Here is a 27857-nt window from a genome sequence, read left to right as displayed (position 1 = left end):
AACAAGTCCAAATCTTGGGCATTTTTGTCACCATCAAGTCATCTCAACTTTTGATGCGTTGGGTTTCACCAGGCAAATCCCAAGTCAAAATATACAAGATCCCCAAATGACTTTTACGTTCACATGCCGCCAGCACGGGAAATCAAAAAGAACCAGCGCGGAGACCGTTTGGGAATGTTTATTAAAAAGCTTTCAAGTTAAAAGTTGGGCATCGGGCTGTTGAGGATCCCCGGCGGCCGGCGTGAGCGCGAAGTAGCTGCTGTGCTGGAAGCGGAGCACCTCGTTGCCCCAGCTGGTCCAACCCGCTTGCAGGCTTCGGGCGAACAGCTCCAGGCGCTCGCCGTCCGCTTTCATGTACGGCTTCAGCACCTCTGCGGAGCAAGCGTGCGTCATTAGGGGAAAAAACTTGCATTATCCGCTCCTTAAGGCCGCCATTCGCCGGCTCATCCGCTTCGGTAACAAAAGGATGGACGATCTATTCCTCGCCGCGCCCCACGCGAAGATTTCCGGTCGGGCTCCCGCTATTGCCGCCATTGCCCGTTAAAAGCTTTCTTTTTCTTCAAAGTTGTAGGCTCGTCACCTGTATCTTGGCGCCACCTTTTACCCTTCCCTAAGACGTCTGTTTCTTTCTCATTTAACTTACTGTTGTGAGTGAAATTTTGCCGCTCGGGCGACCGAAACCCATCCGAGAGAATTCAAGTCAAGGTTTTTCAAAATATACGAGCTTTCGGAATTGGATGATACGTTCAATGGAAATGTCATTATTTCGGGGCCGCCGACCGGCTGTTTGGGACCTCTGCGATAGACGATATGAACCGACCAATGGGATTTTTATCATCCTGATTTGCGAAGGAAGACTTTGGCGTGTTAACCAATGACGCGATGCCGCAGTAGCCCCCCCCCCCCGCCGCGAATATCATTGGCAGCACAGTGCCCGGTTTCGACCTTGAGTCTCCACACCTGAAAATCGCACCTCCTCCGCCAACAGGCGCTGAAGCGAGTGCACGCAAAAAGCCAGAGCGTTGCCATTTCAATTGGCGGCAGACTTTCAAAAGGGCTCGCGGCTCTCGTCGGTGTCTGTGACAGTTTTGAGCACCTGGCCGCAGGCTGCTTCGCGCTTTTGGCGGAGAGTTCTCCCTCTGCGTCCCCCGCGGCCAGTAAAGACGTCACTGACAGGAACCCCGCGTGAGGAGGGGAGCTAGAGCTAGGCCTTCCCCCACCAAAAAAAAGTCACTCCCTGCCGTGAAGGCTCACCGTCACGGTCATATGGCGCAACTGCGCCTCCCGGTGGCCGCGTGCGGCTAAAGGGGTGACATCATGAAGTCATCTGCACGCCGTGCCGCGACATCATCGCTTTCCCTCATCGCTTTCCCTCATCGCTTTCCCTCGCGTTTGCCCGGCCTTTGATCTTAACTCATCGAAAGGAGTTGGCTCATCCATTCTCGGCTCGTCGCGCTATCGAGCCCCCCGACAACGGGCGCTACTTTAGACAGAAAAGGACAACCTTGAAAATATTCAATGAATTAGTTAGGAATAAATCCGACTGTCTTAAAGTCAAATCAAGCTCACTCCAAAAAAATTACTGGCGGATGGTTGAATAGCAAAGAAAAATTACAAATGCATTGCTGTCAAGAAGATTTCCCCCGGGGAAAAAATAAATACATTGAAATGAGGTGTTTTAATTCAAATCTAAAATAAAATAGATATGTCTTGGATTTAAAAAAAAAAAAAAAAAAAGACAAAACTGTTTCAATATATTTTTTTTATCAAAGTTCTATTTAATTGCAATTTTTTCCATCGGATCTATTACACAAATTATATTTGGACAGTTTTGAATAATTCTTAACCAATTGATTGTATATTTTTTGTAATTTATTTGAAGTCTCCCTTGAGGTGCTGGGCTTTCTTTGCCAGAGCAACCGCTTTTGTCCTTTTCGATAGTTTTTTCTTTCGCTCCGCACGACGCGGCGTGAATGGCCGTCCCCCAATAGGGAGGGAAGCTTCTCGTCTTTCGGCGGCACCGGCGACGTTTTTCCGTATTCGCTCGCCGCTCGCGTCACGAGGTGAGCAAAGTCGCAAAGAGCGACGGGGAGGTGAATGGATATGGTTATTAGCGATTGCGATTTTCCATATTGTTATTTTGTTTTAAGAAGACAAAAAAAAAAAAGCGAAAGAGGATGCGTTCCTCCGTCGGGGAAAAACGTTGAGGTGCGAAGGCCGGCCACGTTTACCTGCCAGCGAGGGTTTGTGCGAGTGGAGAGCCGAGGGGACGCTGACGATCAGTCGGCCATCTTGCACGGGGGGGACGTCGGCGCGCCTCTCTGAGGGGCTGAGCACAAACTGGCCTTTACATTTTATTCTTATTCCAGGGCGGCAAAAGTCACCTGCGCGAGGGACGGCCGCGATATCGCCCCAGGATCAGCATCTCGTACGGCTTCTTGTGCGCCGAATCCAGCGGAAACACAAACCGACCGTCCGCGGTCACCTGCCGGACCCGAAAACAAAAGCGTTAGCTTTGAAAGCGCGGGCGCGCGGCGCCCATTTGCCGGGTGCCGTTTCAGCGGACAGACTTTGCAATGGTGACTTTTGTCGCAAAGTTACACTTAGTGCCCCCCCCCATCAGGGACTGTTGGTTGGACTGGACGCCCACATGACGGGACTCCGCCGCGTATGTGCCGGGACCACGGCCCCCACCCCCCATCCTCGGTTGTGCGAGATTTGTTGTCGTCGTCCTTTTCTGTAGCCGCATGTGCGGCGTGCCTCCCTTTTAGGGCACGGCGGAAGACTTGCTCTTTTTCTTTCTTTTTTTTTTACGTCGCCTCGTACTGCGGGTAACGACAAGGATGCCCGACCCGACATATCAGACCGGCGGCCCACCTTAACCCAGAACCAACGGGCCACGGGCTCCACCCCCCAGTGCGGGTAGAGCTGCCGGCGAACGAAGCGCTGGTGGCTGGGCCGATTTGTCACCCAGGTGACCACCAGACAGTCGGGGGACGCCAAGAGGGGTACGGGGAGTTTTTTCAGTTGAGACGAAGGCAGACAAGCGTATCTTCCAAGACACAAAATAAAGAAAGCAGACAATCAAGATCCACTACAAGAGTCGTGGCGAAACGGCCGCCTGCACACGCGTGAACCGAGGTACCTTTTTCGAGTGAAACATTCAATATTTTGTTTCAAAGTGAGAAGGAACGTTCAATGGAAAATGAAAAAGAGGCGCCATTTTAACTCCGCGATACCGTGGTATTTTGGCTCGAGGTCGTCTACCGTCGGGATCCGATATGGGCCCACGCCTACCTGCGACTCCTCTTCACAGACTTGTTTTCCCACGGCGGATCCATGATTATGACGTCGAACTTGCGTCCATCTGCGAGAGGAAAAACGAGAACTTTTGCAGAAAGCTTCCCGTCATTTATTTATTTTATTTTGTTTTTCACTTACATCGGAGGAGTGGCTGCATCCGGGAGAAATCCGAGAGCAGGAAGGCGGCACGTGGAGGAATTACGTACTCCTCCCCCATCAGCGTCGTTAGCGCCGCCACGTCTGTCGGGTTCTCAGTCACGCGGGAGAACAAGTCCAGATGGGTCATGCCGCCAAGTACTTGGACGCAGGTCTTTTGCTCTTCGTCGTCCACTAGGGGGAGCTCTTTGGCCATGTCGCACAAGCTGGCCAGGTTGCACTCGGGACAGTTCGGGGGCTCCGTCGCAACATCCGGCCTTCCCTGCAGGTACCCCAAAAGTGTGGCGGACTCCACCAGGGGCTTGGTTCCCTCCAGGATGACGCATCTGATCTGTATGAACAGAAGGCCTTTAATGGGTGGGAAAAAAAACATAACACATCTTTAATCCGATTCCCCGATTGATGGGAAGGAGAAAAAAAAGAATCAACTCGCTATAAACAACTGCAAAAGCATATGTGACTCTCCGGTATCTTCGCCCCAATTTACCTTCTCGTGAAAGGCTTTTGCGTCGATCTCTCCCTGGTTGAGCTCAGCGTACTTTCGTTTACGTTTCTGCAAGAAACATTCGATGCAGAGAAAAATGTCCCATTTCTCTAGCCTTCTAAAAAACAGTCAATGAATGCATTCCGGACACGAAATGGACGAAGTTACCTTTGGGGGTCCCTCCCGATTCTGCGAAACGTCCTGGTTCTTTGCCGCATGCTCGTTGTCATCATCGCCGATATCTTTATTATTGTTGCTGGCGCCATGACGCGTTAAAATCCGGAAGTAGTGCTTTTTAAAGCGTGCCACTAATTCCGATTTGTGCTCGCCGTGCTGTCGAAAACAGCGCTCGTAATCCCGGTCGATGAGCGAGCAGGAGTCTAACAGCCACCCGCGTGTGTCCTCCACCACCACCGACATGGTTCAACCACTCGGCGTAGATAAAACGACAAACTTGGCTTTGCGTTGGTTGGTTTTACTGTGGCTAACTTCGGCTCACGCCGGACGCCGCCATTAGCTCCAAACGTAACATTTGGATGCTGCGTTCATGGATGCTCGGAAATCGAAAGTTTGTAAGATTTGTTAAGGGAAATCCATCTCAGTGGCAACGCCTCTTGCGTCACGATGGCCAAATTCACTAATTTTCAATCGTTAGTCTTATGCACGTATATTGACAACTTCCGTTTAAGTGGCCGGGAGTCTTGTTTTTGTTTACAAGTCACTAATGAAATTTGTGTCTTGATTTTGGGTGTTCTGATTTAATGCAACGCGGCATTGGAGAAAAGCTCATTGGGTTTTTTGCCTTCGTTTTTTTTTTTTTTAATCTATTGAATTTAAGGGCGAAGGTGGTTTACGTTAATAACGAACATAACGCAGCTGCTTCAATCAGGTCATTGTTTTTATAAAGTGATAGTCGTTTTGAGTTTCACGTCAAAAATAATGCAACTACTCTTGAATTGTATTCATGCATCCCTTCTGCAGGTGCACTGTGCACCAAATATGATGTCCTGCTTGCTCGTAGAGTGACGTCATGAAAAAAAGGCGTGTGGGGGTGTCAGTCATCCATTGCTAGTTGCGGGGGGTACACCCTAAAACGTCATTGTATTGGAAGACTTCGGAGGAGTCGTTGGGTCCAGTTCCTCTCTCACGGCGCACCGCAGCCGCACACACTAATTCGAAATGGACTTGAGGACATTTCAAGCCGCGGTGAAGAAGTCTTCCATCCGCGTCCTGCCGCTCGTCGTCTTCCTATTCAGCGCCCAAGTCTTACAAGGGACCCCCTCCGGGCATGGGGGCGCGCCCTCGGCCGCCCAAATGCGCCAGAGAAATAAGTAAGACTCTTTATCTCTCTTTGTATTAAATTGCTTCTCGTGCCTTGACGCCAGACGTGATTAATCGAGCGTTTTTCGCAGCAGAAACTGGTGCGCGCACGTCGTGCACAAGAACGTCAGCTGCGCCGTGGTGGCGGGCTCGGAGAGCTTTGCGCAGCCGGAATTTCTCCCTTGCCCCCCGGAGATGATCAATTGTGCACCCCAAGTCATGTGAGTCTCAAAATGATTTATGGCGGTCACCTTGTGGACTGGAGCTGCTGGAGGGTACTGACGCACGAACATGAATACTTTCTTAACCCCCCCCCCCTTTAAAAAAAAAAACCTCCAAATGATCATTTTTGGCTACTTAGGGTAAATTTCATGCCTCGGAATGGAATTCTTCCCCTAATGTGTGTCTTTTGCAAGACGTGTTCCTTACCTAAAAGTTTTGACTCCAAACATGTTTTCTAGATACCGCACGCACTTCAGGCCCACATACAAACTGGACTACAAGACGGTGACGGAGCTGCAGTGGAGGTGCTGCCCGGGGCACCAGGGTCACGACTGCACAGAGGTGAAAAGTAGCACCAAGTCACCGGAAGGAAACCCCGAGAATCTGGCACCGTTCGCCTCGAGGCGCGTTCCGGCCGAGCCTACGGCTCGCCGGGGGAACCGTCCTCGGCCGGGTCCCGGCGCCGCTCCCGGCCTCGAGGATGAAGTGCGGCGGCTTTCCCGGATGGTGCTGGACATGCAGGCCAGGATAACCGATTTGTCGTCCAACCTCAGGCTAGACTTCCAGGAGGATGCAAGTAAGACGCTAGCCGTGCTTTTGGACCAAATGGGTCAAGCCGCCGGCGTCAGAGGTGCCGGAACCAGGACTGTGGATTGGTCCGCCGATGATGTTGCGAACAAGGTCAGCCACCTGGAGAGCAGGAGTGCCACGTGGGACCATCTGGAGGAACGCGTCAACCGGCACGACGGGCAAATTCAACATCTAATGGAGGGAGGCCCCGCACCCACCTCGTACGTGGACCTGCGGGGCTACGTGGACAGGAACATCCACGCGCTGAGGAAGGAGCTGATGGAGGGTTTGGATATCAAGCTGGCTGACCTGAAGAACTCGTGCGACTACAAAACCGTGTCGGTGCGCCATGAGTGCGAGGATCGGGAGGAGCTAGTGCTCAGCCTCACCGAGCGCATGGACTCCAAAGAGAGCGAGCTCCGCCAACAAATCCGGGAGCTGAAGAACGAGCTGGAGGACTCGCAAAGCGGACCGGTTCCGGACTGGCTACTTGACAAGATCGAGGGACTGGTGAACTCCACGACGGCGGACCGGATCGTGAGGAGGGAGCAGGGCGAAGCCATCGAAAACCTGAAGGAGAAGGTCATCGCAATGGAGGACAGAGTGTCCGACACCGACCGTCAAACTCCAAACGTTCTCCAAAATGAAGCAGATGCCCAGAGTCGCTCTCTTTATCCTTTGGAGGACAGAACGGACCTCGGACTCTGCGAGGCTAATGTGACTGCCCTGGAGCAGAATCAAAGGAACGCGTGGGAGAAGCTACGAGACGTGGAGGGCCGCCTTCGAAGCGCGGAGGACCTACGCGGCGAGCTGACCGTCGTCGAAGGTCGCGTGGAGGCGCTCGAGGACCGCCGGCGCGCCGGGGTCGGCGGCGCGAGGCAGGCAAAGGCCGAGAGCTGGCCGACGGTCCAGAAGGACATCGCGGACGAGGCGGAAGATCTCCGATCCGAGACGGGTAACCTTCAAATGCAGCTTGTTATCTCGCGTCCTTAATAAACAAAGGCGCAAACGTGAGTTCGCGGCCCAGCGACGCAGTGTTTAGCACGCCCGCCTCACAGTTCGGAGTCGAAATCCACCTGGCTCCGGCCTCCCCGTGTAGAGTTTGCATGCTCTCCCGGAGCCCGCGTGGGTTCTCTCCGGCTTCCTCCCGCACTCCAAAAACACGCGCGGCAGTACTGGACATACTAAATTGTCTTTAGGTGTGATTGGGTGCATGGAGGTTTTTATGTCTCTGCGTGTCCCGCAATTGGCTGGCCGGCGACCGGTTGAGAGCGTCCCGAGTCGGCACCGGCGAGCCTGCGTCCCACGTGAGGATAAGCGGCTCTACCAAACGTATGGATGATTTCAATTTGACTTGATAAAGAACCTTCAGTCGGTGGTTTCCGTAGGCGCTCGAAGCAGGATTGAAGACGATTTCATATTCGGTCTTCCTCGGCAAAAGACATTTCCGATTTGTGTCCAGTTCCCCTTTTCAGCCTAAACAATTTAGAGAAGTTTTGTCAAATTGCGGAAGCTGGTGTATTCGCGGCGGAGGGCACGCGATGCCGCCGCATTTCCCGTCACGCGGCGGCCAGCTGCGCCCCGGACTTTATCGAGTCGAGTAGGCGCGCCGCTCCTTTACTACCCGGCCGCCGTGAAGACTGCGGCAAACGAATGGTGCCAGGCGCTCGGGTGACAAAAGTCCCAAGTGAAATAAGTTGCAAAATTAGTGACCAACAAGGTCACGAGTACTACCAAAATGTGGAAATGACAAAACCGGCCTCCTTTTGTCATTTCCACATTGTGCAAATCAGAAAGCGAGAAGTAGAAAGTCCGGGCCTCGCGAAGAGCTTCAGGCTACGGTCGCGTCGCGGTGCGGTCTCGGCAGCCGCCGGCGAGGTTACGGCGCTTAACCCGCCTTATCGCTCGCGCGGCCGCTAGTTTAGCCACAAATATGCGTCCTCCTCACGGTCCAGGGATCGCGACCAGCGAGATTTTTTTCGTCAGTTAAGACTAAACGTGGAGATCCTTAGATATATATGATGATATATAAGAAGATATATAGGATATATATGACTAAATGATCCTAAGATCATATAGTTTGTCAACTCAGTGCCACGACACGGCAATCAAATCGCTGTGTTTTTGATCTTGAACCTTTTCTTTTGAACTAGCTTGTTGTTTCCGTTCCATCACGGGGGCCCCCCCGTAATTTAAGGGCTAACAACAGAGCCGACGCGCGAGACCCCCGGGAACCCTCTCGGCTCTTTGTCTCGCTCGGCCGCGGAAGCCCAAACACGCGTGCCTTGGGGGGGGGCACAAAAATGCAGAGATAAGCTGCGTCAAGATTTAAAGCGGCCACTTTCCAGATAAGCTCCACGTCGGTCTGTGCGCAAGTGCATGACAAATGGCCGTCCTGAAGCGCCTTCGTGTTTTTACAAAATTGCACTAAATCAGTAGTGTCAAACTTGTTTTAGCCTGCCGGCCGTGTAGAGGAAAATCCGTTCTCAAGTGGTCCAGACAAATCTCAGTATATATCTATATAACTTGAAAACAACAACTGCAGATTTATTGTTCATTTTTAATAATGTCCTAAAGAGTACAAGCACAACATCACTATTACTCCTAAAATATTTCAAGTTATTCCGTTTGTTTTTTATATATCCTTTAGAAGATCATCTGGCGGCCGGATGAAAGCGGGCCCTATGTCTGCTACCCCCGTACTAAACGATGAAAACGCCATTCATCTTGACTATCGCACGATGCATTCAAGCCCCGTAGGGAAAGTCCGCTAATTGCCCGCGCGATCCGTTTGTTTGGAAAAACAAAGAGAAGGGAAGCCGGCGTTCGCCCGGGCTGCGTCGTCAGCGGCGCTGATCCAACACGCACGCGCCGCTTTTTTTTCATGGCGTTCGCGCCGAGCGACGCCTTTTGGCGAGCGCGCACGCACGCATCACGCCCGGTTGCTGTTTATGCAGGCGGTATCGTGGTGAGTCAGCACCTCTTGGCAGCACGTGCAAAAAAATCACGCTGTTGACATGACTTGACGTATTGGGGTCATTTGAAAAAGTCATTTGGATTTGATGCTTTTTATACGCTGTATAATGTTCCACCCATAGCGCCCGAGTCCTTGGTCTTTGTTATTTTGCAGGTATTGTTTACAAAAAAAGCAAATACCATCAATTTTGGACTATGAACCACTACTTTTTTCTCGCGCTTTGAGCCTTGAGGGATATATTAGCCCAGTGCAGTTTAGCTGCATTTTGTTTTTACTAGCCACCAGGGGGCAATCTCCCAGTAAATAAAAGGAGGCAGAAGAAGTTGTGTTTGTGCGGTATTCTAACACAGGGGTTTTCAAGCTTTTTGGAGTCAGGACCCCTTTGAAAGCAATTTTTCCCAGGAACCCCATTGCAAATATTCACGGAAACAAAACAAAAACTCATTTAAGCCAAATACAAGTGCCTTTTTAATTCACCAACAGATTGAATTTGACAAGTGTATTTGTTACTTTTCCGCTATAGTGAAGTTCAGAAAATCAAATTTGGTAAATGCGCGCCTCCCTATGATTTTCAATGATTTAGTTGAAAACGGCATCATAAAATCAAAAGCTGCTTTCGCTTTGCTGGCTTCGTCGCCTCGTTAGCAAGCAGTCGGAGACAAAAAACACAATTGACCAGTTTATTTATTTATTCTTAATAGCCTAAATTATTTGACGGACCCCTGCAGTCAAGTCACGGACCCCCCTTTTCCAACAATCCGGGCTTGTCGGCATTATGTTGAAAATATGTTGACGCCGCTCTGATTTGTCTGCATTGCCGTCACAACGTTGCTAGAACCGGGCAGTTTGAAATAAAACCCGCCATTTATCTCATTTGTAGCATCAGCCCCCGCGACGCCGCTGGCCACGGAGACGGGCGCGGCCGGACCCCCGGGTAGGATGACCTTGTGGTCCAAGCTTCCCAAAGGGACGCACGGCAGCCTGGCGCCCGTGCTCGGCTTCGCCGGAGCGCCCGGTCAGTTTTACCCACGGATGTTTTGTTTTTGTTTTTTGGGGGGGGGCGGAGCACGCGACTCAATGCTTCTCATCTGTTACAAAGCCGCACCAGCAAAACCGGCTGAGCCGCAGCCCCGCACACTTCCTTCCATCTCCGGTAAGGCGCGCCATTCTTCGGATTCCAAATATTCCACTCAAAGGCCGTGAAATTAGCAGCATTTTTCCGTTTGCGTAGCTGATGCGGCGGCGCGACACAAAAGCCACAAGATCTCCTTCTCCGTCGGCCTCGCCCTGCCGCCGGCGCGCGGCGAGACCGGCGTCGTCCGATTCGACGAGGTGCTGGTCAACGACGGCGGCCACTACGACCCCGGGACAGGCGAGCGCCATTCGTCAATAACGACGTCATCGAGCAGAATGCCTAGCAGGGACCCGCTTCGCGCATCCCGATTCGATGCCGCAATACGCTCGATTGCGCCGCTCCTTGCGTTTTGCCCGCCTCGGCCACCGGGGGCAATACAGTGAAGATTTGACTTGTCTGCAATAGTACTCGGCAAATTGCCGTGAGATTAGTCGTTTTCGTAAGGTACGCGGCGAGTATTTTTCTACGGCTCGTCCGCGCGTGTTGTCGGCCCGTTTGCATTGAAATAGCTGTCGCTTTAAAGCGCGACCAACTCGTCGATTCAATTCAGCGTTAAGGCGAAAGTTGCGCCAGCTACGCTACGCTACGCGGGCGGCGTTAGTACCAAGTGAGCCAAGCGCTAACAAACATCCATCTCTGCGTTGCCAGGCATCTTCACGGCGCCCGTGGACGGGCGCTATTTGCTAAGCGCCGCCCTCAGCGCCCAGCCCGGCGCCAAGATGGAGGCCGTCCTGTCGGTGGACCGGCTCGCCGTCCGCGGGTTGGGCTCCGCGGGGAAGGCGTGCGCCTCGGCCTCGCTCGCCCTAGTGGTGCCCATGAAGCGGGGCCAGCGGGCGGCCCTCGAGCTGGTGGCCGGGACGCTCGCCGGCGCGGACTCCGCCCGCATCCCGTCGTCCTTCAGCGGCGTCCTGCTCTACCCTTCTGGTCGGTAACCGTGCCCACCTCTCATTAAGCGCCGCAGAAGTCAAAGAGGTAAAAGGATCGCGGAGCGTATACTTGGTGAAGGGGACCAAAATAGGTGACTCGTACTGATGTGGCGAACGTGTAGCAAATACAAACCAAAACCGTTGGTTGTGGTGTAGGGTAGCAAAAAGGAGCAAGCCATCCCATTGACGGGCACAACATCTAAATCGATTACCTATACTGTTTTTGGCATCGAGAATACCAATACAAACTAGGTAGGGGTGCCACAGAAGGGTGCGAAACCACTTTTTGGCAGTCTTGGACTACTGTACCCTGGTGGAATAACACCAAAATCCAAGATTTCGGCCACGGGAAGGGGTCAAAATTATTGATCCACGCCAAATCGTTGTCCTCTTTTATTGCTGTGATATAGGGTTCATGAAAATAAAGAATTTGCTGAATATTGAATATTGCTTTCCCACCGAGGTTCGATTTTCTGGGCTCGGCGTTCCGGGGTTGGGGAATGACGACACCGCGCGGAAGATCTTTGTCTCGCTCCCGGAGATCGGAGATGACCCGGAAAGGCGCGCCCCCCGAGGGGGTGACGGTCTGCACCTTCGGCTCGCGCCGCTCTCTTTTGCTCAAGATCCAGGCTTTGACAACATTTTCCGCAGATAAATCTCGTACGACTTCCTCCTCGTTAATCGGTGCCACCGTTTTGGTTATTTGCCTCACTCTGGTGGATTCCGGCAAGTCGCCCCAGCTCCGCTGCACGTGCGCGTCGGCTCTGAGCAAGCTCTCCGTCGTCCTCGCCGTCAGCTCCGAGTAGCTGCTGGGCCACGGCGACTCGGGCGTCACGCTGTCGCGCGCCGGGAGAGCGCGGCGTGAGCCGACCCTCTCTCCTCGGGGCGCCGCTAAAATGACGGACTCACTCGACGTTAGGGGAGCGGTCGCCGTCGGAGAAAGGATAGCTGTCCCACTCCAGGCCGCCGGTCGGGGAATGCCGGAAGCGCGCCGTGTCCTTCGACGTCGGCGATACCCTGGAAAACAAAGAAAGGCCGTTTTCTCTAGCCGCGGCGGTCATCGGGGTTGCTCGGGGACTTCCAAAGGGCGTGACTTGCCACGCGCTTTACGAGGTCGTCCCCTCGTCCCAGCTCCTCGCGGCGGCGCTCGGCCTTGCGCCTTTTCCTCTTCTTCGCTCCGGCGCGGGGACCCTCTTCCGGGCCGAGGGAGGGACGGGCTTCTCGGTTCCGGGTCGGGGCGTCGTCCGTAGGGATGGGCGAGGTCGCCGGGTGGGCCGGGACCGTCTCCTGCCAGCGTTTCGGGAGATGACAACTAGAACGTCATCGTTTGCCTTTGTTCCGTCTCCTGGACAAAAAAAGCTTCGCCGTTGCCTCCCAGCTTCATGCGCAATTCCACCGCTTCTCCATTTATTTTGATGTCGATCTGCGAGCTCATAAAGACCTCTTCGTGTTTCTTTTAGGCGACAACGCGGTTATCGCAAATGGCGAAGCTTCGAATCGAATCTCAACAGACGGCGAAGTGATCCCGTGAGAAACCCGGGGCATTTTGCCAGACGCCCGCTCATCTCCGTCGGTCCGGCGAACCCCACGGGACACCTTTTTTTCCAGACTCGGCTCGCGTAATACGCGGGGAAATCCCTTTCGACTCGGCCGGGCTCACCACTTTCTCCCCGGAGCGCAGCACAGGACGCTACAACCGGACTTTGGCAAAACCACGAGGAGTTCAGGAACACAATTTGATGCTCGGATTCGACACAGTTCTATGGTTTGTCGTTTTTGTGAGATACATTTATTTGAGAAAAACAAACAAAGGACTATTCGGAATATTTGCGATGACAAGAACATGATCGAGCAATTTAGGCATGGACAGAAAGTGTCCAATTTGACTGGACAAGCTTCATCAAAGCAGCGAAAATGACGTCGAGTCTTAACCGCCGAGCGAACAAGTGGAAGACTTTTTTTTTTTTTTTTTTAGTGTTGAAATATTCCCACCTGTCGTGCAGGAGCAGCCGCAGCCGCCTCGCAGTCCTCGTCGAACTCTCTTCAAGTTGTCCATCCCTCCGTCGCGGATTAATGACATCATCAACAATTGTCTTGTAGTCCTGTTACATTGTGTTATGTTTGTAGTCCTTTTGAAAATAACCAGACAGTTCAGCTTGTGTTGGCATTTGAATGAACCACCTACACATTAAAGAACGAAACACTAATCATTTTTAACTTGATTTGTTGTTTTTTCCTCAATTAAATATAAGCTTGTAATTGTTTTAAATTGTTTTTATTTTTGTAAACGTTTACCCGAATTTCCGCTCTAACAGGACGTGACGCAAAGCTAGAAGATGGCATCCACAAAGCCTACGGATCGATTTGGTTTGCTAGCAGTCTGCTTGTGAACCGGGGCTTTGGGGCTTTGGGGCTTTGGGGCTCTGGGGCTCTGGGGCTCTGGCTGAGGGGTGACACCATGGCGGCGGGTCGCTGCAGTCGTTTTCTCTCATTCCGGAACTGACAGCCCCGCTCCATGTCCGAAGCGAAGACGGCTCGTGTGGATTCTCAGCGCCGAGGTGAGACGCCTCGTTTAGCCGCTAAGCTAAAGTTGTTACCCCGGTCCAGCTCATTCGAAACCCCGCCGTTCTTGATACCAGCGAGCATCGTCACGGCAGTTGGAGACGTTCAATTACGGTTGTTCGACGCCGCGGTGCTCTATGTTAGCGTCGGTTGAGTTGAGCATCCTTAAAAATAAAAATGATGGTGCTGTCACGTAGGCTTTGTTTGAGCACATAGGGAAAATATTGCAACTCGCTAGGGCCAACAATATATTATTACAGTGTAATATATTACACTGCAGCAGCATCAAAATGCACTGCTCATTCTGGACATATTTATAATTATTTCAGTCGCATTTTTCATGTTTTTTGCCACCTCCATCTACAAATCTTAAGAATTCCCAGTTAAAGTCTAACAATCTCCATTTAGTTTATTTACAATCGCTATGAATAAAAAACGCAGAACGTAGTTCATTATTATTATTAATATTTATTTAATGTCTTATTCCAAACCAGGCTAGAAAGTAAAACAAGGGAAATGCCAGCCAGCTTTGAGACCAAACATCAGAAGCTGTGAGTGCAAATTATGTCCATGCCTCCAAACTTCAAAAACGGCGTCATCCTCCTTTCTCGTACTGTCATTTTGTCACCCAGGTGATTGACGCTGACTGAGGGTTTTTGTTAGCATCAGCTGGACACTGGGGCACTGTCCTCTGATTGGCTGGGACAACCCCCTCTGACATGCCCGTGGCCAATCAGAGGTGAGTGTATTAAAAATGAAAAAAAAAAAAAAACAATCCATCCTCATTGAATCCCAAAGACCTACGTAAAGTTTTTTGCTGCCATCAGGTGTGTTATGTCGGGGGCGGAGGTGGAGGTCTATCTATCCCAAGTGCATGATGGGAGCGTGTCATCAGGCTTCCGGGCGCTGTATGAGGAGCGCCTGCTGCTGGACGTCACACTGATGATCGACGAGCACCACTTTCAGGTTTCCTGAGCCGATCAGGCTTTCTTGTATTTGGATGACCTCGCGAGAGCTGCAGTTGCAAAATGATGAATGAAACGATGTCTTCTTTAGGCCCACAAGGCGCTTTTGGCTACCCAGAGCGACTACTTCCGGGTCATGTTCACGGCGGACATGCGGGAGCGGGACCAGGACAAGATCCAACTGAAGGGGTTGACGGCAGCGGGCTTCGGGCACATCCTTCGCTTCATGTACTACGGCTCTCTGGAGCTCAGCATGCCCACCGTGCAGGAGATCCTCCAGGTGATGTCGCATTGGGACCAAATCGGGGTTAACTAGAAAAGACGCTCTTCCGACATTTTTTTCGCTTGTGGCGGCAGGCGGCGATGTACGTGCAGTTGACGGAGGCGGTGGAGTTCTGCTGCTCCTTCCTGCTGGCCAAGATCTGCCTGGAGAACTGCGCTGAGGTCATGCGGCTCCTGGAGGACTTCAGCGTGGGCGTGGAGGGCGTCCAGGAGCAGCTGGACAACTTCCTCCTGGAAAACTTCGTCCCGCTCATGAGCCGAGCCGACTTCCTGTCCTACCTCAGCCTGGAGAGACTGCAGGTTCAGAAATATAAAAATAATGCTCAAGTTTGAAAAGTAGTCCAAAGCAATGTCTCTTACTCATGTGCCCCAGGTGTACTTGAACAGCGACGCCCTGAGCCGCTACCCGGAAATCGAACTGTACGAGGCGGTCCAGTCGTGGCTGCGACACGACCGGCGACGTTGGAGACACACGGACACCATCATGCAGTCGGTCCGCTTCTGCCTCATGACGCCCGCAAACATCTTTGAGAAGGTCAGGCTTCTTTTGGGTTGGGGGACTTTTGATATTAGGGTGATCATTATGTGATCGAAAAAGTTTGAAAATATGTCATTAATTGAGGGTGCGCCTTATAATCCGGCGCGCCTTATAGTGCGGAAAATCCGGTACATACTAAGCAAAGGAGGAATTAATCAAATTCTGCCCACAGGTGAAGACGTCGGAGTTCTACCGTTACTCCCGACAACTGCGCCAAGAGGTGGAGCAGGCCCTGGGCTACTTCCACGACGTCAACCAGCAGCCTCTGGCCGAGACGCGCGCCAACCGCATCCGCTCGCAGCGCCCGCAGACAGCCGTCTTCCGCGGCATGATCGGCCACAGTATGGTGAACAGCAAGATCCTGCTGCTGCAACGGCCCAAGGTGCCCCCCTGTCGTCACCCGCTTCTTTTCGCCGCCGCGGCGGGCTCGACGAGGTAACGCGCTCGGTACCGCAGGTGTGGTGGGAGCTGGAGGGCCCCCAGGTGCCGCTGAGACCAGACTGCCTGGCCATCGTCAACAACTTTGCCTTCCTGCTGGGAGGAGAGGAGCTGGGCCCCGACGGCGAGTTTCACGCCTCGTCCAAAGTCTACCGCTACGACCCCCGGCAGAATTCGTGGCTGCGCATGGCCGACATGTCGGTGCCAAGGTCAGAGCTCGCACCCCTTGTCCTAGTCGTGTATGTGAGCACAAAAGTGCCCTTGGGCTTGCACTATCAAACATAAATGCAAAGAACATCTTTACCTTACTTTAGTGCTTTGATTCGATGGTTTACCAATGTTTTAAAAAGGTCAAGGTTGCAATAACAAGCTTTTTTTTTCATTTTTAAGAATTTGAAACAAGGCACAACATGATTGGTTGCCTGCAGGTTTGAGTCAACAAGCCACTTTGAAGTTAATCAGGTTATTTTTTTTTTGCCTTTTTTTCCATCGAAGTTAACTTCATGAGCGTTTGTGCTATTATTTTCAGTTTGAAAAAAAATAAGTACAATTTTAAGTGAAACATAAGTAAAATTTTAACACTTAAATTTCAGAGAACTTTTAGAAAACTATAGGAAGCTAACTACTTGTTTACTTGTCTGATGATGCCGGGACCTCCCTGAACTTGTCAAATTTTATAACAAAGATGTTGTTAAAAACATTTTATAAATAAAGCAAAGCCGTTAAATTGTTTAATAAATAAATGCTTAAAATATTGAAAGGTTTTTTTTTTTCATACCAATATTTTCCCTCTCATTATTGACATCTTTTACTGAAAATAAGTATCAGCTCCAAATATCAATATTCGTAATGATCTATTGATCGTATTGGCTCCGGAATACAGAAAAAATACTTGAACATTCCTGTATTCATTTATTTTGAATTATGTTACATGTTTCTTAATGTATAAAAGAGTCATTATTCCTATTATTTTGAATAACATTGATTTTGATCAAATGGGAAGTATTTAATAGGACATTTCAGAGCTGTGATTTAAAAATTGTGATCGGATATTTTTGCTCACGGTTATCATCCTGTCGAGAGTATTAACATCAGCTTATGCCTACTTAACATCCACTTCAAATTAAATGACGTAAACGGTCATTCGACTTATCGGACCGACGCAATTTCATCGATTATAAATTGTGGAAAAGCATTTATGGAAAAAGTATACTTAAAAAAAAGAAGATCACCTGAATCTTCTTGGTCTCTGCGCTTTTTTGTCGTCCCCGCAGATCGGAGTTCGCCGTCGGCGTCATCGGAAAGTTCATCTACGCGGTGGCGGGTCGCACGCGAGACGAGACCTTCTACTCCACGGAGCGCTACGACATCACCGAGGACCGCTGGGAGTTTGTGGACCCGTACCCCGTCAACAAGTACGGACACGAGGGCACGGTCCTGGGCGGGAAACTCTACATCACGGGCGGCATCACGTCCTCGTCCACCTCCAAGCAGGTGTGCGTCTTCGACCCGGGCCGGGAATCGGGGGCGGGAGGGGCGGGGGCGGCGGCGGCGGCGGCGCCCGCCGTGGGTTTGAGCGGGTCGGACTCCCTCCGGACCCGAGGGGGCCGCGGCGCGCCGCTGCCGGGCTCTCACGCCGGCTGCTGGGAGAACAAATCCAAAATGAACTACGCCCGCTGCTTCCACAAGATGATCTCGCACAACGGCAAGCTGTACGTGTTCGGCGGCGTGTGCGTCATCCTGCGCGCCTCTTTCGAGTCGCAGGGCTGCCCGTCCACCGAGGTCTACGACCCGGACGCCGACGAGTGGACCATCCTGGCTTCCATGCCCATCGGGCGCAGCGGCCACGGGGTGGCCGTGCTGGAACGCCAGATCATGGTGCTGGGCGGCCTGTGCTACAACGGCCACTACAGCGACTCCATCCTCACCTTTGACCCCGACGACAACAAGTGGAAGGAAGACGAGTATCCCAGGATGCCTTGCAAACTGGACGGGCTGCAGGTGTGCACCCTGCACTTCCCCGAGTACGTGCTGGAGCACGTCAGGCGCTGCAGCTGAGGTCGGCTACGCACTGGACACACTTTTCACCCCCTTTTTTTTTTTTTTTACACGTTAGGGGAGCCGGGAGAACCCTTGGAGCATTTATTCCGTATCCTGCTAATGCGCTCAATTGTTCATTTCCCCTAAACTAGTCTTAACGGTATTTTTTTTGGTGTCACTTCTGCCTTCCACTATTTGATGACATTTCTGTGCATGATCAAGGCTAGCCGTCGTAGTCTTCTAGCTTTCGTACATTATATGGATTACAAAAGGCATTTGGACATCAATTCCATATCCTCATAACTCATTCACTGCCAGCGCAGTTCAAATAGATTTTTGACGTGGATTTTTTGAGTCCGTGTAAAATGGGACTTTGATGTCTATTAGTTATCAATGGAAGTGAATGTTTGAGGCCATTTAGATAGTATGTTCTCCCCACAGCAGGAAGAGAATTTGGGCGCTACTAGATCAATCGGCTGGCCGATTTTTGCTGTTGTTCTTTTCTATTCTTTGCACATTAACTCATTCACTGCCATTGACGACTATGGACGTCAAAGGTCTACCATTGGGCCGGCGGTCAAAAATCCGCAGTGAATGGGTGAATATATTACAACATCAGACAAAGGTAATGACTCTCAAACCCCCCAACAACCTAAATTTTATTTTTTTTTCACACTGTCTCTTGTCGAGAAACAAATATGACAGAAGCTAAGCTAAACAGTCAAGATTTCTTGTTTTACTTTGTATAATTACTGTGGTAAATGCTAAAGGACCAAAAAAGAAAACCAACAACAACTTATTTTTAACTCTTAAGACAAATAAATACTTGGCTTGATTAATACATAGCAGTAAGAATCGCGTGTTATTAGAGGCGGCCGATACCGGCCATCGATACTTCCTCTACGACAGAAGTTGGTGCTCTCTTGCAGTAATTTGACTTTTTTTTTGTACTTGTCATCAACTAAATACCATTGATCCTCCTGAGACACAACCTATTCATTTGTGTCCTTTGTTGTGTCCATTCTGTCTCAGCAAAGCAAATTGCGGCCTACCGAAGCATATGAGACATCAATGGAAAGGCCAGCATGTCCTCAAGCGAGGACACGAGAACCTAGTAGGCTAACTCCAATGAGTCAAAAGATAATCGACCAAAAACAAATGTCCGCCACAGTCGAAAGAAATGATAGTTTTCTACTACTGCCCGTCCTCGTGAGGACAAAGTTTGAACTCGTTCATGGACAACTGAGCGCACTTTATCCTCCGGGATTTCAAACATTTTTCTTTCCTAGAAAATGTTAGGAAAAAAAACAACAATTTGGATTGTACCTGTTTGGATATTTGCTCGCTTTCCTTTTCAACGCACTGGAAGCTCAACTTAAATTCTGTCAATAATATTCTTGGAATCAATAATCGTTGACGCACTGAATGAGGTTTGAACTAGTGCAGCTACTTTTATACTTTTCTCGTGTGTTATTTAGCACATGAATAAGGATTAGCATGAATAAGAATCCAAATGTGCTTTGGGCTTCCAGTGCGTCTTGGACATGTCTAAATTTGCGCTCACCTACGTTTCTGTTGCCTCGTTTGTGGAATTGTCAGCCAATCAGCAGTCTACGCTCATATTCGGTTCTGTGTGTTCGTTTTTTTTTTTGTTTTTTTTCGGCGCAAAGGGCTCAACACATACTGATGCAGTGTTTTATTGTTATTTATTTAGCAAGCTATGCAGTCATGCGTCGCGTTATTTATTATTAAGACTGTTTTTTGTTTTTTGTTTGCTTTGTTTGAGCAAGACTGAAAAAAGTTAGTTGCCAAGACCCCCCCCCCCCCCCCCCCCCCCCCCCCCTTATTCCGTTAACGTTAAATTGCAGGCCGGATTGTAACGCGTATGTAACCGCATGTGTACAGGCTTCATTGTCACTCGACTATCACCGGCGTCATGGTATGTTAAGGACTTGCTAATTTACAAAACACATTCCATCTCGTTGTTTTATGTCAGACCTCCATTGGTTCAAGTGTCCGCAACATTTCACATAAGTCACCTTGTCACTACTGTTATTTTAACTATGCACTTTTTTATGTTCTTGTTTTTTTTCTCTCTTTTTTGACACATTTGCTTATTTGTTTTGTTAATCGCCACAGAAGTGTCAAACTGATTGTTAGAGGAATGTTTTGAAAGAGGATTTCTTTAAAGTGTGTCTGCGGGCGTGTGTGTGTGTGTGTGTGTGTGTGTGTTTACTTCCTCCTGTGTTGCTTGTCAAAAAAGAAATGTGATGAAAAAGTGTTCCCTTGCCGAGTCGCAGCATCCTTTAGTCTGTCAGTCAGGCAAACGAGTAGAAAATAAAGACATATATCCACATACAGTATATATACTGTATATACATTTACACACAGTAGGACCGCAACTAAGAATTACTTTAATACTAAAAGAATCGACGAATCGGTTAGGAAAAAAAATCTGTCACATTTCACATTGACATTGCTTTGGAAAACTCAGAAAAGTAGATGTACTGTTGATAGGTTGAAATTCTGAGGAGTTGGACGATTTCAAGTTAAAATTATCAATGAAGTATTTGCTCGATTATCAAAATAGTCATTGCTTAATTTGATAATCGATTAGTAGACTATTAATGGTTGCATCTAACCTTGCTGGCACTGAAACAAGCAATGGGCAGGATAAGATGAAGTTGTAATCCGGGTAAATCTTTGAAAATGTTTGTAACTTCTTTTCAGAAATAAATATTCATATTGGGTGATTTGTGACTGTAAAATATTCATTTAAAATGTTCTGAAATGTGCGAAAAGCTCATTTCGGCACTGCGCATGCGCGTGTCCTTTACGACTTGCCGTAGAAAGCGAAGGTGTTTGAGGGGAAATGTCATATGCGAAATTGGTAATTGATTCGTTTTTCTTGCATGTTACTTCCACGTAAAGTCATATTTGGTTTTGACACGAATAATTTTTCTTGTGTCCGTGACGTTAAGTTACTGGCATTTATTTAACTACTAGTTCGAGGATATCTAACACAAGCTAACTGCTAACATTAGCTAGTTGCTTAGCCTTAAATCAACTCAACAATTGGTTCATGCTAACTATTCATTGTGAGCATCAGTCGTGCGTAAAGGTTTACATCAAATATATTGTGTCGTTTTTAACAAACCTTTTTTTATCTTTTGAATGTACGTATGTTTGTTGTGACAGCTTTAACCTGGTCGGCGTATTTGTCATACTCTCGTTTTACCCGCAGGTGTCGCTGTGCGCCGCAGCTCCGGGGCTGCTGCCGACTGCTGCCGTTTGCGAAGCCGCAAAAAGAAGCACACAACCGGCTTTGAGCATCGACGAGGTGACCCAGGCGACCTGTAATGTGCAGACCACTAAACAAATAGACAGAAGTAGCAAAATTTCTCATATTCTGCAATAGAATAAAAGTAAAGGCAGCAGGTACTTCAAATGCAGATATTTGTCAATTGAGATTTCCAAAATATTTTACATATGTCCACTTTACAGTGGATAAAAAGTCATTGGTGAAATAATTGCAAATTATGCAATTAATGGCAAATTATAATATAATTCAATACAACATAAAGACTATAACCACACATTTTGCTTGTATTCTATGGTCACTTATGCTGGTGTGCAGTATTTGGCCACCAGGGGGCAGTGTAATGCCAAATTTAACCTTAGACACGCCACAAAAGCGGTAATATAAGCCGGAAGATAAAGAATATATTCCCATGAATATTGTAAGTTATTTTCACGTGTTTTAAAAGGCAGGTGCTTCTTTACTTTCAAATGCACCACACATCAAGAAGTTTGTGTTTGTTTTTTTTTCAGCTGCCATCTTTGTATAGCAAACCCGCAGAGGAGAAGCGTCAAATGGAACCAATGGCACAGGCAGGCCAGCTGGAGCAGAGCGTGGCATCACTAAGGAAATGGGCAGAACCATACGCAGACCAATTCCAGGTGTGTTGTCATGCCGCAGACGAGAGATGTCATGTGTTCTTGAAAACAGTGTGAGAATTCATTATACATCCTTGATATCCAACTATAGCTCCATGTATGATTACAATTCACCAGAATTTTATGAATCGTCTCCGTTGTGTTCGCAGAAAGCGGGAAGGATAGCAACAGACAAAGTTGAGGTTTGTGAATTTTTCATATCAGTTATGATTAAAATGATATGCCTGTGTTTGATACAGCGCTTTGCCTCATGCAAAACGTCTGTGATGCTAAAATTCCAGTGGTCCGGAATAATAGGCATATTTTATTCAGCAACTCTTGAAGATTTTATTTTCTGCTCATTTGCTGAAAAATGGTGTCACTAATTATAATACATATCCACATAAAACGTACAATGTTTTGAAAATCACTTAATCACAATTTAGCAATGCCTTTCTTCATGCTTCAATTGATCTGCTTTTAATTTGAAAAATGTACTTTTCCTCTCATTGCATTTCAAAGGATTAAATTGGAGTTGCTGATACCTGCAGAAACCCTGTTAAATCCTCATGTACCTCCTGAATTGCATTTATGTATCTCCAGGGACACTCGTATCCACATTTGAGAAAATGTTCCTTTATTTGAGGAACGCTGCTCTAAATTACAAACGTATCCATCTATGACTGTTCACAGGAAATGTACAAAAAGGTGGAGCCCACCATCACAGTGTGCACCACCACAGTCAGAGGTGACAAAGCATCCATTGTGAGATTTGAGTGGAAACACTCAAACACAAGTTGACACAAAGCGTGTGGTGTCGTCTTTCAGACGTGTACCAGCTGTTCAGCGCTCCGCCCCCTGATCTGTACCCCAGCGTGGCGGTGGTGGGCTTCTCAGGCTTCCTGGGACTCTACTTGGCCAAAGGTGACCTGCTACACACAAAGACAATTGGCTTCAAATTTGTCATGTTAAATGATGTTAGTTATTGCAGCATATACTCAACAAAACATATAGAATTCTCAACTAAATCTTCTTAATATTTCTAAAAGGAAAGATGTGTTGATTTTACCTTTGCGAACATGCTAACAAACAACGTAGCAGTGCTATCAAAGCGCTTCAACAACATAACAGCGTGATAAGATAAGCTGTGTTTACACTCATGCTTGTCTGGAGGAGTTTCAGGTGAAGGAGAAAGGTGTCCTGAGTTTTTGTCTCCTTTCAGGGTCGAAGGTCAAACGTCTGGCATTTCCGCTAGGCCTCATGGCCCTGAGCGCTTCCATGTTCTACCCTCAGCAGGCCGCCTCGCTATTCAAGGTCTGCATGTTTTCATATTTTCAAAATAACACCAGACACACTCAGACTGTTAGATTCCTGCGCCAACACAACAGTAACATGCCGGATTGTGTTTTCTAGTGGATCATGCGGAGAGTAAAATAGCAGTTTGACCTTAAAGTTCATTCTTCCATATCTTCGTCTGTCTCCCTTTGCTTACAGGGAGGTTGCCCCCTTCTGGCTAGTAAAAAAAAAAAAGAAAAACAGCAGCTAAGCCGTTTAGTCTATAAGCCACATGGTTCAAAGAGTGAGAAAAAAGTAGCAGCTTATAGTCCAAAACTCACCGTCGTTGTTATTTTGTCCCTGCAGGTGAGTCGGGACGCTGCGTATTTTTGGGGTCAGCGCGGACGCGTCGCCGTGGAAACACTATGGAAAGAGCCGCCGTTGGGTAAACAAAAGGTGAGTCTCTCAGCGGGACCTAGCTCACATTTTGCATGTTACACTTGTTGAGGTCCAAACTAAGAAGAAAAAAACCAACTTGTTTGTCAAGTCTCAGAAGACGGAGCGGCAGGAGAGCGACGACACTTCCAGCTGAAGCCGGACAAGTCACAATATCTCACACTAAATCATCATGTTCAATTAATTTAACCCTTGTGCCATTGTGTTACAAATTATGGAAAACCCTTTGATTTTTTTGTTCAATGATATCATTAAAGAATCGAGGGAAAAAAACACGAGGGAGCTGAAATTTCCAGCATATGATTAAGACATGTAAAAATTTAAAATGCAACATTTCTATGTGATTACTGACATGTCTACGTGGTTTTTAATTTCTATGTGATTACAGCTGGACGTGAGAGATTTTGTGTACAAAAATAATCATTGTCCAAATTTTGGACCATATCAAACCTTTATAGTTACAATTTTTGAGAGGCATTTTAATAAGATTTATTACATTGCTTTTCCTGCAATTGTTGCATCATTCCCAAGGGTTAATTTAATTTGATTTTTATTCAGCGTCCAAGGTACGTGTTGCTTTTTTGAGAATGCTATTATTAATATTCACAATAGGACACAGGACGGTTATGAGACAAATTCATGTGCATTTCAATAGTTTTAGGTCAGCATGAGACTGAACTACACTGATGAAAGCTAATCTAATTTTAGTGTTCTTATAACAATAACACACATTTGTCACCATCGGGACAGGCATGAAGATTTCTGACACTTAGGCTTTGAGCCTATTAAAAATGAATGCGTATGTCGGCCGCCATCTTGGAGAAGCAAGTTATGTTTCTTATCAATTCTTGCACCCGATTTTACAGTTGAACGTTGTGCTCAAAATCATCGAAACAACTCCCACTAGTACCTGATGATTTGCGTTTTTTGAGTCCAATAAAAATGACACCATTGACGTGTTATCGGTGATTTTATTATTGCTGAGTGACTTTAGCATCTACGATCGCAAGCCAACATTTCAAGAAACGATTGCTTGTTTTGATTTATTAAGCGAGCGGACCGTCCCCGCTTGCTGCCTCCCCCGGCGCCGTCACTCCTCGGTGGGCGTGGCCATCTTGACCAGGCTGCTCTTATCGAAACGGTAGAGCCGCCAGCCCTCCTCCTGAGAGAGGTCCTCGGCGCCGCGCCGCTTGTAGTACTGGATGGACACCTCGTTGTTCTCGGCCACCACGAACATCATACCCGTGCAGCGGGTCTTTACTGCCAGCTGCGAGGGAGAAAAGGGGCGCGGCTAAGTCATGTAAGGAGCTCTCCTTAGACAAAGGTAGCGCTTTACATCATGCTAATGTATGATAGAGACAAGTTAAATGAGCAAAATAGTGCTTTGCAGAATTCTGGTCCCAAAATCTATGTTCCAGTGAATCGAGGAGCTTGACTGAGACAAAAGTGGTTCGCGTTCAATTCACTCACGTCGCTGAGCCGTCGCAAGATCTCCGAGCCGATGCCGAGGCCTGTGAAGGTACGAGACGCGTCAACGCGAGCGGGCCGGACCGCGCGCGGCCACGACAGTCGCGCCACTACCTCGGAAGTCGTCCATCACGTAGAACTCCTCCATGTAGAGCTGCTTGCCCACCCAGGGGTCGTACGTGAAGTAATACATGGCGAAGCCCACCACCTTGGAATCTGCCCACACGACACGTTCATAACACACTTGGAAAACAACCCGTACGCGCAAACTACTTTTAATATTAATGATATTCCTCTAAATTATTTAAGGTAAAAACAAACCCGTACGCGCAAACTACTTTTAATAATGATATTCCTCTAAATTATCTAAGGTAAAAACAATTACATTACATCTCAAGGGGCAGCCATTGTGCCTCTCGCCGTCAACTGAAAATGACGCCAGGTACTCAGGTAACGACCAATCACAGCTCAGCTTGTGATAGTCACATGACCTAAGTCAAAAGAACAGGCGGGGCCGTGATTGGTTGTTACCTGTGCGATTGTGATGTCATTTTTAGGTGACAGGAAGTGGCAAAATGGCCACAGGTGGATTTTGCTGCTTAATTCATATTACACAAAAACAATATTAATCAGAACGTCGTTTTTGAACTTGTGGGGGTGCATTTAATATTATTGTCAAGATAGGGTTTGAGAGACTTGCCATTTAACTCATTCAATGCCAGGGACGTCTTTTCACTTTTGTTAGAGTCCGGACATTCAATCCCAGATACTTAAGCATCTGAAAATGAATGCACCTAAGTATTGATTTAATACTTGAGTATCTGGGATTTAATGTCAAAATACATCCCTGGCATTGATTGAGTTAATCATTTATCAACAGTTTGGGTAATATATCAATACTTAATATTTCCAAAGCTTTGTGCAAGTTTATCATTTCAAGCGCTCACTTGTAAGATTTCTGAAGACAAAAAAAAATAAATAAGAAACAATGTCCCACTTTCAGTAACCGATCTATTTTCTAGAACGGCCCCTCGGGCTACTCATGTGTTCCTAATGGCCGACTTCTGCGACACCTGATGATTTAAAAAAAAAAAATTAAAAGAGAATTACATTTCTGTAATAATGATTTTTACTGTTACCGCGTTTGTGATGACTAGTCTCTTTTTAGCGAAAAAAGTACAAAATTGGTGCTAGTAGCACACGTATGTCAACTACAACAGTTTTTGTCTCACTATTAACATGTAGTTGTACTACTAAGTGAGGACAAAGAGCTTGGACCTCAAGCTGCCTATGCAGGAAAGTGAATAAACGCAAATGCGCTGCCCACGCAAAGAGGAAGTGTGGAATTTTAGTCTCCATGACGCAGCGGCCTCGCTGACCTTGGCTGCCGTCCCCTCCTGGGATTTCAGCGATGATGCAGTGGTAGAACGGCGTGTCGCCGAACCCGTCCTCGAGGAGCTCTGCCGCAACAAAAATGTCATTCTTCAAAAGACAGGCTTCAAGCTTTTTGCGTTGGCTTTCAAAACAAAGAATCATATTCTGTGGATTTCAACAAATGTTGACCCGAAGGTGGCATGCTAGCTTAATGCTAACATGGAAAATCCCATTGACATGCTAAAGGTTAGCATTAAAACAACTGAAGCTGGCCTATTCAATTGTAATAATCTTCCCTTGAATGGACCATCAAATCCCCATGAAATTTACCCCAATTTGTGATTATTACCACAATTCCCTATATTAATTGACCATGGAAATTACCATAAAAACACTCCACTCCCTTGTTTAAAAACACCTTTTTTTTCCACCCCATAATCTTCATTGGAATGATTTTTTTTTTTGCAGACGTAGTCTTCACCTTGTTCAGTCAGCGTCACCTGGTGCTCCATGTCTTCATACTTGGCAAGTTCCTTTAAGTAAGAACAAGAAGACTTTTGTTCAGTGCATGCCCACACACACTCACTCAAAACAAATTAAAAACATGACAAGCGTTTCATTGTGGCCGCCTTGCGAAACAAAGGGCATATTTAAAAAGCGCAAACAAAAATGGTAATATACTACGTGTTTTCAGGGGGAAAATTGATGACTGCAGTTCCTTAGGTCAGCAGATGAAAAGATAAATCAAAAATGGCTTTCATAGGTCACATGGTGGTTTGTTCCGTCAGTTCGTCAATGGATGGGGGTGGGGGGTCATGTTTATGGGATCATGGAATCATTTTTTTCCACGCAGTCTGCACCCCAGCTGCTGTTTACGCAAGTAAAGCGGACGTGAGTCATCGGGTCTGAACAAAGACCGCCGAAGATGACGTCACATTCGGCCATCTTCGGTACATTTTTTTGCCTGTGACGCGAAAACATTTTTGCGCCCGTTGCGATGGCTCATTTTACCACAACATCATCGAGCAATTTGTTCCCGATCACTGTGAGGGTTCCGATTAAAATCAGGTCAACGATAACTGCGCGCTTGGCGCATTTGACCCACTTCCGAGTGATGCGTTCGGGATTAAACCCGAACCTATGAATAACCGCCGTGTTTACCTTCACCAATCGTAAGATATCAGGCACGTCCTTTGCTTCAGCCTTTCGCAAATTATACTCCATTTTCTCCGTTTACTCTTTTTTCTATTCGTACGAAGTCCTCTGTAAGTGAAGTGGAAGATTAGGAGCTTCTTCATTCGCTTCAGAGACGCTTTCCCCCCGCAGTCAGCCGCTGGTCCCGACGAGTTTGTCTATGCAAGAACATTCAGCAAGCGAAACCCCGACCGGGTCGATGCCAACTACTGCTTAAGCTCCTTTGTTTACTTCCTT

At 48.1% G+C, this 27857-nt stretch overlaps 6 protein-coding genes across 8 annotated transcripts; 3 read left to right on the top strand and 3 right to left on the bottom strand.

The window, feature by feature from the left end:
* Nucleotides 1–162: 162 nt before the first annotated feature.
* On the bottom strand, nt 163–4520 carry mettl4 (methyltransferase 4, N6-adenosine). Its single transcript, XM_088402184.1, has 8 exons — nt 4112–4520; nt 3947–4012; nt 3442–3790; nt 3298–3367; nt 2878–3052; nt 2385–2485; nt 2232–2329; nt 163–371 (listed from the first exon to the last, which is right to left on the bottom strand). The coding sequence occupies exons 1-8, from the start codon at nt 4361–4363 to the stop codon at nt 193–195; spliced, it is 1290 nt and encodes a 429-aa protein (XP_088258310.1). The 5' UTR covers nt 4364–4520; the 3' UTR covers nt 163–192.
* emilin2b (elastin microfibril interfacer 2b) lies at nt 4184–11538 on the top strand. Of its 2 annotated transcripts, none has more exons than XM_088402182.1 (7): nt 4184–5274; nt 5359–5484; nt 5725–7010; nt 9913–10047; nt 10132–10185; nt 10264–10404; nt 10816–11538. In XM_088402182.1, exons 1-7 carry the CDS (start codon nt 5123–5125, stop codon nt 11097–11099), a joined length of 2178 nt encoding a protein of 725 aa, XP_088258308.1. In that variant the 5' UTR covers nt 4184–5122; the 3' UTR covers nt 11100–11538. The 2 variants fall into 2 exon arrangements, with proteins under 2 accessions (XP_088258308.1, XP_088258307.1); XM_088402181.1 differs by having other exon boundaries at nt 5356–5484.
* On the bottom strand, nt 10910–13610 carry LOC148408123 (uncharacterized). The gene is made up of 4 exons (XM_088402473.1): nt 13486–13610; nt 13086–13151; nt 12003–12110; nt 10910–11929 (listed from the first exon to the last, which is right to left on the bottom strand). Exons 1-4 carry the CDS (start codon nt 13608–13610, stop codon nt 11302–11304), a joined length of 927 nt encoding a protein of 308 aa, XP_088258599.1. The 3' UTR covers nt 10910–11301.
* On the top strand, nt 13505–21798 carry klhl15 (kelch-like family member 15). 2 transcript variants are annotated; one of them, XM_088401645.1, is made up of 12 exons: nt 13505–13651; nt 14150–14206; nt 14288–14394; nt 14483–14621; nt 14712–14900; nt 14978–15202; nt 15276–15437; nt 15613–15822; nt 15897–16087; nt 17153–17937; nt 21163–21258; nt 21750–21798. In XM_088401645.1, the coding sequence occupies exons 3-10, from the start codon at nt 14375–14377 to the stop codon at nt 17934–17936; spliced, it is 1920 nt and encodes a 639-aa protein (XP_088257771.1). In that variant the 5' UTR covers nt 13505–13651; nt 14150–14206; nt 14288–14374; the 3' UTR covers nt 17937; nt 21163–21258; nt 21750–21798. The 2 variants fall into 2 exon arrangements, with proteins under 2 accessions (XP_088257771.1, XP_088257772.1); XM_088401646.1 differs by lacking the exon at nt 14150–14206 and having other exon boundaries at nt 13521–13651.
* Nucleotides 20725–24545, top strand: apoob (apolipoprotein O, b). The gene is made up of 9 exons (XM_088401647.1): nt 20725–20808; nt 21163–21258; nt 21750–21878; nt 22025–22057; nt 22548–22602; nt 22683–22778; nt 23077–23168; nt 23496–23585; nt 23677–24545. The coding sequence occupies exons 1-9, from the start codon at nt 20791–20793 to the stop codon at nt 23719–23721; spliced, it is 654 nt and encodes a 217-aa protein (XP_088257773.1). The 5' UTR covers nt 20725–20790; the 3' UTR covers nt 23722–24545.
* LOC148408120 (diamine acetyltransferase 1-like) lies at nt 24537–27857 on the bottom strand. The gene is made up of 6 exons (XM_088401648.1): nt 27588–27857; nt 26908–26959; nt 26432–26512; nt 25167–25268; nt 25056–25096; nt 24537–24852 (listed from the first exon to the last, which is right to left on the bottom strand). The coding sequence occupies exons 1-6, from the start codon at nt 27648–27650 to the stop codon at nt 24676–24678; spliced, it is 516 nt and encodes a 171-aa protein (XP_088257774.1). The 5' UTR covers nt 27651–27857; the 3' UTR covers nt 24537–24675.

This window comes from Hippichthys cyanospilos, chromosome 19 (assembly GCF_059441005.1).
Source record: "Hippichthys cyanospilos isolate Australia breed blue-spotted pipefish chromosome 19, RoL_Hcya_1.0, whole genome shotgun sequence".
Taxonomy (NCBI): domain Eukaryota; kingdom Metazoa; phylum Chordata; class Actinopteri; order Syngnathiformes; family Syngnathidae; genus Hippichthys; species Hippichthys cyanospilos.
This window is presented reverse-complemented; position numbering and strand designations above follow the sequence as displayed.